At 30.6% G+C, this 14,861-nt stretch overlaps 1 protein-coding gene across 2 annotated transcripts in view; it reads left to right on the top strand.

The window, feature by feature from the left end:
* LOC139501780 (uncharacterized) overlaps window positions 1-11,869 on the top strand; it is a 59,014-nt gene extending 47,145 nt beyond the window's left edge. For both annotated transcript variants that reach the window (XM_071290930.1, XM_071290929.1), the window contains exons 27-34: window positions 594-753; window positions 1,258-1,469; window positions 2,658-2,739; window positions 3,909-3,942; window positions 7,142-7,210; window positions 7,536-7,598; window positions 8,725-8,812; window positions 9,818-11,869. In XM_071290930.1, the coding sequence (XP_071147031.1) occupies window positions 594-753; window positions 1,258-1,469; window positions 2,658-2,739; window positions 3,909-3,942; window positions 7,142-7,210; window positions 7,536-7,598; window positions 8,725-8,799 (695 nt within the window). In that variant the 3' untranslated portion in view covers window positions 8,800-8,812; window positions 9,818-11,869. The remainder of the gene's footprint in view (window positions 1-593; window positions 754-1,257; window positions 1,470-2,657; window positions 2,740-3,908; window positions 3,943-7,141; window positions 7,211-7,535; window positions 7,599-8,724; window positions 8,813-9,817) is intronic.
* The last annotated feature ends 2,992 nt before the right edge of the window (window positions 11,870-14,861 follow it).

Consider the following 14,861-nt stretch of genomic DNA (forward strand, 5'->3'; position numbering starts at 1 on the left):
CTTTTGTTCCTATTATACCTCTCTCCCTCAAAATTTTATCTTGTTACTACATCTGTTTAGAATTTATTAGTTGTAACTGAGCTAACCCTTGTATCAGAGAGGGATACACCATGGTTCTATTTAAGTGAATAATTTGTGTTTTGTGCGTTTATAGATAATTTCATTTACTTTTAACTAGATCTTAATTTTATATTAACAACTGAAAAGGGTTTCTTTTATTACTAAACATAGAAAATAAGGTGAAAGGGTCAGACAAAATCTCTTCAACACTACAAATGGCTTCGCCTACTAAATACTTTTACAGTTCATGCATATATACCCCTATCACAAGGCAATTTTCTCCTTGAGTGTTTCTTGCGACATAATCATCTCTAAATAATCTTTCTTTTTTCTTTGCAATATTACGGTGAAATAGCACATACAAAGTACATACGATCCCTATACAAAAGTTCGCTTTATATAGACTATTTTACTGCCTTGAAAATTTACTTAATAAATTTTAAACAGATGTAGTAACAATCGATTGAGACAATAGATATCATATGATAAATATTCTTGAACAAAAATATTATTTTCATTCAAATGTATTTTAGTGACGGTACCACATTGCTCATTCAATAGAACAATATATGAAAGTGAAGCTCTACCGCGATGTCCTACCCAACTTGGTTTACGCCTTACACCTTACTTAAAAGCCTTCTACTGTTTAATAGCTGTTATTCTACTGTTAAATCTTCTGATAGCTATATATAGGTATGTAACAGTAAATAATGTTTTTTCAATTTATAAGATTAATACCAATTTGATTAGTCAATCATTATTAACATTTGATTTGTTCGTTTCTACAGATTTGCTTAAGTTCTTGAATATATCAAACCTTTGTAATCCTTTTTTAACCCACGGCACATAGGAAAATTAGTACTAACTAAACTGGTGTCAATTCAAAATAAAAGATTGAAAAATAAATAAATACATTGATATTAGATACGACGATAATTTAGTTTGTATTTGTACTTGTTTTTAAGGTATTTGTATCATTTTTTTGCATACTGTTAATGAAATGATAGGTCAATTGAATCTGTTTAGTATCATTTAGACATCAGCTAGTTTTATATTACTTTTGAAAAGAGTGTTGATTAACTAAGAGATTCAGACTTCGTGCAGTTAGGAAAACCTACAAACCTTCAAAATTCATCTTAAAGCAAATTGAAAGAATCGATTAAACTAATTTGAATTAAAAAATCTTACAATTTTCAGTGATTCGTATAATTCAGTTCAACAAAAATCAGGATTTTATTGGAGGCAGATTCAGAATAATTTTCTCGAGGAATATTGCATTAAAACAATATTTCCAATACATCTCCAGTTACTTGCATTACCGGGAACAATTATATCGCTTTGCTATTATTACCAGCAAGGACCACTTTCCTCGGAGGAAAAACTTAACAATCGTCCAATGGTTGTCAGAGGTATGAGTTGTAACTGTTAGTAACGAATTATAGACAAATTACTCATTTTGTGGTCGCCCTTTATAGTCATTTTTTAATTCACCCCAAGGGTATTACCAGCCCAGTAGTCAGCACTTCGGTGTTGACATGAATATTAATTATATTGTCATTTTTATAAATTTCCTGTTACAAACCTTTGAATTTTTCGAAAAATTAAGGATTTTCTTATCCCAGGAGTAGATTACCTTGGCCGTATTTTGCACAACTTCTTGGAATTGTGGGTCCTTAATGCTCTTCAACTTTGTACTGGTTTGACTTTATAACTATTTTGATCTGAGCTTCACTGATGAGTCTTATGTAGACGAAACAAGCGTCTGGCGTATTAAATTGTAATCCTGGTACCTTTGATAACTATTTAACAATATTCATAAATTTTGTAAATTTTTGTAAATAATTACAATTTGTTTTCCTCTGTAACTACTTGGGCAAGTTCATTATAGAAAGAGATATTTGGAAGCAGCAAGAATGTTCAGTAAAATAATATCTACAAACACATCACCATCACCAAAACACAATTTTGTCATGAATCCATCTGTGTCCTTTGTTTAATACGCACATAGACCAAGGTGAGCGATACAGGCTCTTCAGAACCGCTAGTTTTATTTTGAAAGGAAAGTAACTCCTTACTAACCGGAAATGGTTACTAACCGTATATTTTAACTTACTGTGTATTTTTTGCGACACCCTATATCAAATATTTATAGTCACAATGTGTATTCCTTTATGCAATAATCCATATAAATCTAAATTTACAGATCTAACATTTTTGGGTTGATGTTTAGACGAATTACATTAAATATACAGAATGAATTTTCAGGCTTGTATCACCATCACTGCTGGTGATCCGATGGATAAAATCTGTTGTTTAGTCGTCACTGTTTCGGACATACTTATATATGTATATGAATATATATTCTAAGCACTTTATATATATATATTTATTTATCATCATATGCCAGACGTCGGTAGCATGTCAAATGGTCTAATTTACTTTTTAAATTGTTATTTGGATGGAGAGTTGTCTCATTGGCACTCACACCACATCTTCCTATATCTATTTACACATCACTCTCATATTTTCGATTTCAGAATTGTATTAAAAATGACATTCAATTGATATAAAATGACAATACTGTTGATTTCTTTCAGTTTTTCTGTATAATACAAATTATGATTTGAGGCTCAATACAACAAAAGTTGCGGAAGAGAATGGAACAATGCATGCAAAAGGGTAAATGTTTTCATACGTTTATTGATGTGTACAGTTAGTGTTTGTGTTGTGATTTTCTCTTTTCAATATGACAATTATTATCTATTCGTTTGATGTGTTGAGCTTTTGATTTTGCCATTTGATTAGGGACTTTCCGTTTTGATTTTTTTTCACGGAGTTCAGTATTTTTGTGATTTTGCTTTTTGCATTACTGTCCTATGATGGTGAGGATTTGGGCGCCCGTCAAACCTTGGTAACACATTCCCATTCTGTATGGGCCTGTCGCAAATCTAGAGCCTGCAATTCAGTGGTTGTCGGTTTTGTTGTAACCAAAATGTATCAAATCTGTATATCGTTCATTAATTTTCACACAACTTAGGCCATTAGCTTTCCCTTTTGAACTATTTAACATTTGTTATTTTGGAGCCTTTTAAAACTGATTGTTCGGTATGAGACTTGTATATTGTTGAAGGCCGTAATGTGACTTAAAGTTGTTCAGTTCAATGTTATGTTGCCTCTGGTGAAAAGTGGTCTCATTGACAATTATATCAAATCTTCGTATTTGTTTTATCATCACTGCATTCTTGTTTATTATCAGTCCCCTTGCAATATAGATCAGTGTTTAGGAAAGATCTATAAATCACACGTTCCTTACAATCTTAATAAAACCTCAGATATTTGTAGAACCTTTCAAAAATGAACATTTTTTTTAAATCCAAATGCAATAGTTAAGTTGATCGCTAACAAACATTTTTAAAACCGCCATATTTTTTTGTGTCTGTCCCAAGTCAGGAGCCAGTAATTCAGTGTTTGTTCCTGTCTGTCATGTATGTTTTATATCAAAATAATTGCAAGAAATAGTTTTGTCGTGTCTCAAAGTGTTAAAATGTGAAACAACATTATTACATTTTACAATAATACATATTGCAATTATAAGAAAGGGTATAACAGTTAAATTTGTCAGTTAGTTGAATATTAAATAGAAAGTAAGTAGGGTAATTATATTCATTTCGATAATGGGTCAATTTGAGATATTTCTAGTTTGTATCAAATTAAGAACAACCTTCATGTGTAAAGAAAGTTTGTCTTACCAGCTGCCACTCATTTGAGATACTTTTATTGATACATCGCAGTCCTTTCTTTTCTTGCTAATTTATAATGTATAACGATAAACGGTTTTTCTTTTTCAGAAAAATAGACCCAAAAGAATATGACGCCATTACGGTAGTATTTGATTCAATCACTTTCTGAAGAGTGCAATTGTCTTTGTCTTTCAATTAAATATGTTAATATGTTATTTTCGAAATCGATAAAAAAAGGCAACGGATAAGAAATAAAAAAGAGATAAAATACGGTACCACAAGCTTGGTAGTCATTTCTGTTTAAGCGCCCTCTTTGGAATTAATAGTTATTACATTATTGAATATTTAATGTTCTAACTTTCTCTTGTCGTGTCCGTCATGTTGTCTGTGTTATTACAAACACAGTAAAATTTGGAAGGTCTCATTCGTAAAAACCGAACGGGATTGAAGTTAGGAACATATCATCTGTGAAGCAGATATTCCCTAACGGTCAACCAACTCATGATGACGTCCGTAAAATCTAAGAAGAAATGATTTCAACTTCACCAATTGAAACTCTTGGTTTCATAGCTTTCTTGTGAGCAGCAACCCTCTTTTCATTAAGAAAATCATGATAGTATATACAAAACCGGGCATAACGTATCAACTTGGAGATAAATACTCTAATGCAGGCGCTGCTGGAATGTTGCTACATAGAAATGGAAATATCACAATTGTGAAGCTTAAATCATCTATTTTGTAGTAAAGTTTTGTTTCCAACCGACGCTCATTGTCAATTGATAGATATGTGTCAAGATATGAGACCAACTGAACTGTATATGTTATATCTTTAACTTCAGATTCGCCATGATATAGGTGTTCATCATAGTCACCATTTTAAAAATAATTTATTGAGATAACATCATCTATATAGCAGAAAAAATGAAGGATTTTCTTACTTCCTACCATGTTCCTGTATGAAGTCAGCCTTATAAGAATAAAGGAACAAGACGGCAAGAAGATGGGTACAGTTGGTTCCCTTGATAATGTTTGTTAAAAAAACACGTCCTCTAAACGTAACAAATATGCTGTCAATCAAGGAATCAAGCATCTTAATAATGTCAGCTTCAATTTTTTTTTTTTGAATCACAGTGATTTTTTACAAACAAGAATTTATCCCTCCAATAGACAAAAATCGGAACCTGTTTAAAACGAACCTCGCGCAATATGAGGTGAATTGATGAATGCCGCCTGATCCAACCTTATCAGTTGCAATGAAAATTTGATCATTGACTTATTTTTTCAGGAATATAAACATATTTTGAATGTTTTCTCCCAATTCATTGCGGCGGATATCGCCATTTCTATTTCACGTCTGCAAGAAAGATAAATCTATGGATAAGAAATACTTAAACAATTGGACCCGATCCTTTCCATGGGCGATTTTGGAATTGTAATAATTCCTAACCTCGTTTAAAAGTTGACTTCTCGTAAGTGGTAACTTTTGATAATTCACAAGAGTGGCTGCTACAGGTTTTAACGTTTATATCTATCCTATTTTATTATAATCAATTTGTCACTTCTGTGACCTAAACTGGTCATTAGAAAATCTGTGAAACTTTGTTACTTCAATTTTGTGTGTATTATTGTTTTACATAATAATAGTTAACAAGTCGGAAAGCAGAAAGGCATAGGTGGTCCGATGACATGCTGATATTCTGTTGTCAACTAATGTTGTCTGTAATTGAATACGTCACTTTGATGATACCAAAGTTGGCGACTTTTTTCTCCAATTTTTTACCAGTTTTCTGTTCGTTGGTGGGGTTATTGTCTGTTTGACACAATTCCCGTTTCCTTTCTCAATTTTATCTGTCTGTTCTATTCACAAGCTAGTTGTATATACATTTTTTTAATTCTGTTAAGTGAAACAAAAAAAGACGAATTATTTCATAAAATGATGACTCTTGTGTAAGAATAAAAAAGTCAATGTATTTAAAACTGTTGTACGAAGAGAGTTTATAAGATTGTTTGATTACGTATATTTATCAAATGTTTTTAGTATCCACCTTAATACATTGGTGTCCAAATGAATTTTCACTGACTACAAACATATGCAAATAGGCTAATTTATCAATCTACTAGAGGGAAATGGACAACAAACTTCTTTGGTACAGCTAAAAAAATGTATATATTTTGTAAAATTGGAATGATATTCGGAGGTCACTGGTGAAATAAGAGAAGTATTCTACCAGTTTATCATGGAAACAGACAGTGAATGAAACAATTTAACTAATGAAGAAGTTTGGTATAAAGAAATCTTTAGGAGTTTCATAAAAATTTAAAGTAACTGAGGACTACGTATATTCATGTACTGATATTAATGATTTATTAGATTTCCTATTGTAAAATACGAACGTAATAATTTCTCCATTTTGAATAGCACCAACATATCTCTTACAATTTCTATAAGAATGACTGGAAACCTGATTCCTAAGTTGCATGTTCAGATGTGCAAATATCATTTTGGGCTTGCGATGGTAAAACAGGGACTAAGCTATTTATGGGTGCCGTATATATATGTCTCCTTCCTGAGGAACACTCCCATCATTTAGTTTAAATTCAAAAATGTTAGCGGGGTTTTATTAATGAAAAAAATGCGATTTGTTGACTATTGCAATAATAAGAAGTCACATTAAGATAGTTAAAACATAGATCATTATTGATATTTATCTCTGAAATCACAATAATTTAACTGGCATTCATGTCCCTTTTTCATAAATCGCAATAGTAAATGCACGCAATAATAAGATGCCTGCCTGACATTACATTGACAGCAAATTATTCCTACACATAAAAAATGCCGCCCTTTAGAGTATCGCATTTTCTTGTTTACAAAAAGTTTTTTTTTTTATATTACCGTACAACCACAGATATCGTATTATTGCATTGTTAAACAACATAGAAACCATGTTTTTTTGCTTATTTGTTTCAAAATCGACAGTTTGAAACACAGTTCCTATTATAATGTCTACAATAAGCACACACAATATAGGAAAATATGTAAATGATGTGTAATCACCTTTATACTAGTAAAATAGAAAATAAAATATATTCATACTACATATATTTGATTAATTTACATTTTGACTGTGACGTAGACAAGCCACAAATAAGGTGAACAAAAATGTATATTCAAGAATGGAAAGCTTGGAAAGTTTAGATTAAAAGTACTAAAGACGGCTATAATTACTTCTGTTCGTTCATGTTTTAAACATATTGTTTACTAAAGGAGTCTAAATTAATCAAGTATAAGCAATCAGTATACCTGAATATTTAAAATATATATTGAATTCTTGATTCAGAGAGAACTTGACAGTAATAATACAGACCAAGAAACAACGACCGAAAAAGATGACAAGCGAATTTCAGATGTATGTTAAAATTATAGTATCTCAAACTAGCAACTAAGTAGTTTATGTGAATCACTTCTCTTTTAAAAAATAATTGCAGGAATTAATATGTTAGTACAATAAACATTCAAAACATTTGTGAAAATAAAACATGTACGTGATAAAAAAAAAATAGGGAATAAACATTTAAGTTTTTTTTTTCTTTTCATCTATTCCTTCTACGTCGAATATTTTGCTGTTTCATTGCATTGCCTTATACGGATAACGATTCGTGCTATATGTATAAATAAAATAAATTACATTTCATTATCAAATCTAACGTCATGATGTATTTTATTATTTCCAGATAATGAATAAACTGGACAAGATAGATGATATCTCAAAAGAGTTAAAAGAAATTAAATCAATGGTTTGTAATCCGTTTCACTTTATATCTATTTTTTCGGTATCAAAAGATTAATCGTATTAACCAGTTAATCTTTGAAAACGTTTGAGTGGTTTTAGTATGAATCTAAAACGTCGCTCTCTTACACATGTTACATTCGACAGGAACTGTCAAATTGATTACTCTTGCTCCAAATTTATTCTTATAGATAAGGGTATTTACATGCTACCAAATAATAAAAAAACTCTGGCTTACTAATACAGACAACCTTAGTTCATCACCGGTTTGTGTCACTTATGAAGTCCCTAATTGTTTTCTTTGGTTTCTTTTGCTTTCGACTAAATAGTGTGATTATCCCTTTGGTATTTGTTACCTCTCATTTAGAAGTGTTTGTTTATCTAATTCGTAGAGACAAGTTGGCAGTTCAGATTTCTTTCTTGTCTCAAATTATAAATATTAGTGATCGAGAATTTAAATGCATTGGTTCATTGTTTTTATGAGTTTCTGAATGTAGTTAATCTTTATATCACATTGTATCAAACGTTGTAAACTAAAACATGAACTGTTATTGGAAAAATGCTTTAACAAATTTTAATTGCGATAAAACTTTTTCCTTTAGTATAGTTCTACTGAACTAAGTCTACATTATTCATAACTTATATCAAAGGTTATAAAGGATTGCTAAGCATTCAAAGTTGTTTATTTCAAAAGCTTTAAATACAGTACAAGTTGTCAGGAAATATGGTTTAGCATAAAGCAGATGTTAATAATAAGACACCATTTACTTCGGTAATGAATATGTAATCGTTGATTAAATGAATTTTTTTTTGCTATTTGTTGTTATCAATTTAATGGATGATAACATGCAATCGAAAATTTTGCCGATTACAGATTGTGTTGATTTCTTGAAAACGGAAATTTATTTCAATCGAATATGATTTCTGAAGCCATATAAAATTCATTCATGAGGATTTTTGACAATTGGATTGATTTATGTAGAATGATACTCGATGCATTACACACATTTAATTTCTTCTAACAGTCAAATTACAAATGCGTCATTTAACGTTTTAATATCAAACACTTGTTAAATATCTATTTCATATTTACAACATATACATGTAAAGCATACACGTTTTTGCACTTTCAGTTAGAAACAAAAGCAAAATATTTGGATGAGACAATTAAAAGTGCATCACAAGGATTGGAAACGAATATGCATTGATTTTTATCTTCAGGTAAGTAACCACTTGACGTGTTATATTCATTATCTATCGAAAGTAACCATTAATTCAAAAAACTATGAAACATATCATTGTTCCATATTTCGTCTTGTCGAGGATTTTTAGGAGTTTATCAAACGTTTTTATTTTGCTCATTGTTAAGTTTTCGATGTGTTTCTTATATTATTACCTTTTGGGTTTCTTGTTGAAGTTTTCTGATCGGTAATCATACCACATCTCCTTATCTATATGAAGATGACATCGCATTTGCTAAATGTAAGAAGATTTTCCCGCTTTTGATTTGCAACCTAATGTGTTTTTCGAACGTAATAAAATACTCGTGTATACTTTTTTCAAATTACTTATACTTCTTTTCAGTCTGTCATTACCCCTGCTTGTATTTTGCTGGTAAAAGGTCTTTAGATTTCTTTTTAAATTTTAACTATTTCTGTTCAATGAACGAAATATGCCACTACACATGCTGTCCCAATATGATACCATATGATATGAGTTCGATTCTACGGTATTTTATATGAGTTCTAAATGTAAATATCAACTCTGAAGATAAAAATCAAGTTTGAAAAAAAATCAAATTGAACTAAAGAATGCGATACTATGGACATTTCAACGGCTTATGCTATGCAAGCATCACATGCGGTGCAAAACAAAACACGTCAAACGTTTTTCACTCATAATTAAGTCCTTAGTCAAGACAATAGCAAGAAAGCCGTGAGAAGAAAGAGCTCTATTGTAAATTTCGAAAGTATTTAGTTAACTGCAAATACAATAATCGTGTCGATTCCTTTTGACGATATGAATATATACAGTGATGAAATTAAAACGAAGTATTTTTCCATTTGACCGTTTACAGCGTGATATAGGAAAGGTAAATTTACTAGTCAAGGTAATCTTGAATTTTGTTCCCGATACAGTCACATTTGTATTAAAAACTTGTTTGAGTCTATTGAAAGTCTTTTCATGTTGGTCACAGAAAATACAAGTTTTTTTTTCTATTTGTAGAGGATCCAGAATGTGAAATAAAGACATTAACTTGCAGTGATAGGTTACAAACAAGCAGTGAAACAGGTTTTTTTTTCATTGATATTACTAAGGATAATTACCCTACCCAACAATTTAGAGTACTTGTACTTAATCCAATAGCTTATTTTGTTTCAAAAATTGTTTTGCAGTTTTTAAGACAGGTTAAGACGATTTCTTTAATAATAAAAAAAAAAAAAACAATATAAAAACTGATGAAGAAATGATCTTAAAAGATTTTTTAATCCTCGAATGAAGTTAAAATACATAAAATTTCCATGAAAGTAGAGGTTTTGTGTTTGTAAAATGTAATTTGTGATTTTATTGATTTTTTTTATACCTTTTGCATTGCTGTTCTTAACTAAAGTTTAAATTCTTTCTTATGTATCATAATTGCTCTTGATTGAAACTAATGCTTATTTAATGAAATGTATCATTTTGATTCACATTTTCTGAAACGTTATTTAGTGAATTTGTTTTGTACAGAAATATATATATATATATATATGCTACTGCTGCATCTTTGTTTACAGTTCTTACAGATGATAACTACAGCAAGGGTTCATAGTTTCTATAAAAAAAAAATTGTTTTAATTTTATTTTCAAGCAATGTTATTGTTCATATGGTCAAAAACCGGAAAAAAGGTCAGGGTAATTAGAACTCCTGTTCAAATTATTTAAACAGGTGTCAACAAATGGGTTGCATCATTGAGAAAGTATTGGTAACAATGTAACAAATATATGATCAATAGTTTATTTATAGGTTAGACAATACTTGGTCATGTTTTATGAAGATTTAAGCCCAAGGCGAAGCCGAGGGCTTAAATCTTCATAAAACATGACCAAGTATTGTCTGACCAATTTAGAACATATTCACACTTTCGAGTGACCTTACAAAATTATCTTTTCCCATTGTAATATTCAAACCTAAATAAGAGTTCACTTTTTATAATGAACTAAATGTAAAACATAGGTAATCATCATTTCAATGGATGGAATGCAATAGCTCTGACATAGTTTTTGAGAACCAAATGGATAAATTGTTTTTCTTCTGCTTCAGGTAAAATTTACTACTTTAAGTATTGAGATTTTGTTATTTTGAAAAGCAGCACAATGTTATATTAATCCCCTTTTTGAAATTTGATTTTTTTTTTAAATACAAAACTCTCTGTATAAATATTTAAATTCAGACCATTCAACATAAAATGCTTACTTTTTATTGATAAATTTACATGTATTGTGTTTCTCCGAAAAAAAATTCCTTTGCTTGAAATATCAGCAGTCTAGCTGGCATGTTTTTTTTTAAGAAAAAAAATCCTCAAATGTCAGGTATATGAATTAAGTAAATATTATTTTACTATTTTATCTATATCCTTACCTCAATTGTTTTTGTTTATTCTATATATGTGTACCATTAGAAAATGTATGAATTTGCAAAATTCAAAATGTTTTGTTTTAATCTTTGCTCCTTCATCTTTGATCAGTAGGCTCTTTTCCCATGGAAAATGCCTTAGGGGATTGTACACTTAGTTAGTGCAGTTATTAAGAGTTTACTTTTATAATTAACTGACAATGAAAAGTCATTCAAGTATAGCATTTCATAGTGCATGGAAAACCATGTACTATGAAAATAAGAGGGGTAAACACTGACTTTTCATTGGACGAGAAGGGGTGAGTATGTTCTAAGAAACGTTGATAAATTCATCTGGTATATTATATTTAACACATGACATTGGTATATTATATATAAATTGATATTATTTCGTTACATATGGCTTATTAAACAAATATATTAACGGCAGAACTTTCGTTGCTTCCAAAATTTACGTTTGTAATATACGTAGCTGTATATGTTATCTTTATAAACATGATAAATGGTAACGTGTCTCCCATTTTAATCTTTTTTTGTTTAGACGACACTACCGTTTGGACAATAGTTGTACATTCAGGAATTGTAATTCTTTTCTTCATATTTGATTTATAACCTTACTGCAATTTTGTTTTTAATTGAAATAAATAATATTGCTACTTCAATTCTTTGTTTTACTTTTTGTGGTTGTTGCAATATATGTAATCAATTTGCCTTGCAGCTGGAAACTAGCATTACTACATTAATACTGCATATATGGCATACGCCAATGAGACAACAGCCTAATGAATAAAATAACCACTGGAAATGCAGATCACATTGTTTCTTATCTGTACCATAACCTATTATATATGCCTCCATATCACACTTTTATTTATATATCTGTATCATATGTGCCTGCAGGGCACATCACTATTGATTTGCACTATATGTATAATAGGAAGATGGGGTATGATTGCCAATGAGACAACTCTCCACAATAGACCCAATGGCACAGAAATTAACAACTATATGTCCCTTAACGGCCTTTAACAAAAAGCAAAACCCATACTACATAGTCAGCTATATTAACGGCCTTAAGTACAAAATAATTAACGAAAAAACAAATATGTAACACAACAACAAATGACAACCACTGAATTACCTGTTCCTGACATGGGACAGGCATATACAGAATGTTGCGGGGTTAAACTACTTGAAGGCGCCAACCTTAAACTTGTTCTTTTATTTCTAAACACTTTTATTTTTAAAATATAATTAAAAGTGTTTATATTCAAAACATGTCTACATTTAATGTTCTTACTGAGAAATGTGTTTGTAATTATGTTTAGAACTAAACATGTCATACAAGTGTTTTTTTCTTAATCACAAGTTTTACAGTGTACTGTAGTTCTAGTCAATCAAAGTACTTGAGGCGAAATTGAATTAAAATAACAGAAACAACTCATTCAGTACATAAAATTTAAATAAAATTTCATTGCTGTTTTTTATTTTAAAACATAAATTACAACCTTATTCTTTGAAGTGTTCCATACTGTGTCATTAAGGCTATTAATCAAACCCAGATCACGTACTTTCAGGATGAACTTGGTTCTTGCAGTTACAAATTTGATTGATACTTTTGCGTCGTAAATTTCGAAAGTATTCGATTCGGAAAAGGTATAAGAATGGATTTATCATCGAGTTTATCCCTGCAAACAAAAAGCACACATTCCTTAAAACTCTAGACGATGACATACCGGTAGAAAACCCATCAAATAAATACACTACGGTTAGAGGTGTGTTTACAGTAAAGAATAAAATAGCTATAATACCAATTGTCATGCACAGTTTCATGTCGGATTTTGTTATTTTGCGAACATTTAACATATCCATTTTCTTTTGATGTTGAATAAGATATACTAATAAAGTTGTCATAGCAACCACAACTCCGATTTGAGTAACGGCAAAAATAATTCCGAATGTTCCATATGCTGTATTTTTTTGTTCTTGGAACAGACTATCAAAGGAGCACGTGCGGTCGTCATAGTAACTTCTGACAGTAACCGCCGACACGATGCCACTAAGTAGTATAGCAAGTCCCCATGCCATTATAATAATTGAAATTGAAACTTGTTTTTTCTGTTCGCTCACAATTTTTAACTGTAAACAAATTATCAAATTCCGTTCAACGCAAATTCCTAACACTTGAAACATGGACGCCATAAACGTTACACAAATTAAGTAGCATCTGGAAGCACAGTTAGCGAAAGATAGCTTTGTTCCTCCAAGCGTGCTCGTAATCAATAACCAAGAAACTCCAAGTACAGCGTCCGTTATACTCAAACTGAGCGTATGTATGTACTTCATTTTCAGTTTTCTTAAGAACGTCAATATCACCAACATTAACGATGGAACATTAAAAACAACCGTTAAAGATCCAAAAACATATAAAACTAAAACGAACAATATAGAACTTTCATCGTTACAATTAATTCCGCAATACGTATTATTTTCAAATATTGTAAAGTTCTGTGTTATGTTCATTTTACTGAAACCAGGAACATTTATATTAGATATACTGTTCCCAGCTGAAACTGACCACTGGCAATCATATAATAATGACTTTATCACGTATATATAGGGATTTACGGATTATTGCATCAACTGTCAGCAGGTGATCAATAATGAAAAGCATCATTAGACCTTTTCAGCATCTCTCGACACCGACTAATGACACCTACAGTTTACAGGTAAAATGGATTGGTCGTCTCAAAGACAAAAACCTTCATGATTATCAATACGTTACATATTGGATTGGCGCCCACCGCCGTTATATACTGTCTTGACTATATAGGATCATATAGCTTCAGAATAAAAATCAACCAAATAGATAAATAAATATATGTATCAGTCATATAGTTTTCTTATTTTGTATGTATTTACACGACATTACATGTTGAATTGATTAAAACAAATACAGCTACCATTCTGCATCCTGGTCCGCTTCTCTTCAATTTTATGATTATGTGATTCTTTTACCAAATATTTGCCGTAAGTAAATAACAATTAATTTGTTGGTGTAAAAGCTTTGATGAAATTTTCCAAAATTTATAAAAAAAAAAGTAAATACTGGACTGTCCGTATGTCCGTACAACAATTGTGAACACGACCAAATTGGTATTTTTCAACCGGTCTTCACCTTAGTTGATGTACATATTCAATTTCATATAGATTTTGAAGGTCTAAGGAAAATATCACATCTATTTTGATTTTTTTATCAACGGCGGACTTCTCCGTCTCAAGATATTTTATTAGAGTTAATGTTTTCATGATGAATTTTGAAGAAGAAAAAAAATAATTGACTTCTCGTTTTAATGTTACAACATTTAAGCAGTACATATTTTTTTATACATACATGCGTATGGAATTATATTTCAAGTTGTTAGTTGACACTATAGAGCTCGTTGACATTGCAAAATCAATATGGTTAGTGCTAAGCAGGGGCTTGGAGACCAACGGCTGATGTCCCGAAAACAACATACCTTAATTTTACTTTATTAAACATAAACATAAACAAACAAAAAACAGATGACACTCAACGACTTCACAGGTAATCGGGAAAGCGGCGGGCGTCCTAATAAACATTGAATATTGATGTGTACCATATATTACTTT

Source organism: Mytilus edulis, chromosome 13 (genome assembly GCF_963676685.1).
Source record: "Mytilus edulis chromosome 13, xbMytEdul2.2, whole genome shotgun sequence".
Lineage (NCBI taxonomy): Eukaryota > Metazoa > Mollusca > Bivalvia > Mytilida > Mytilidae > Mytilus > Mytilus edulis.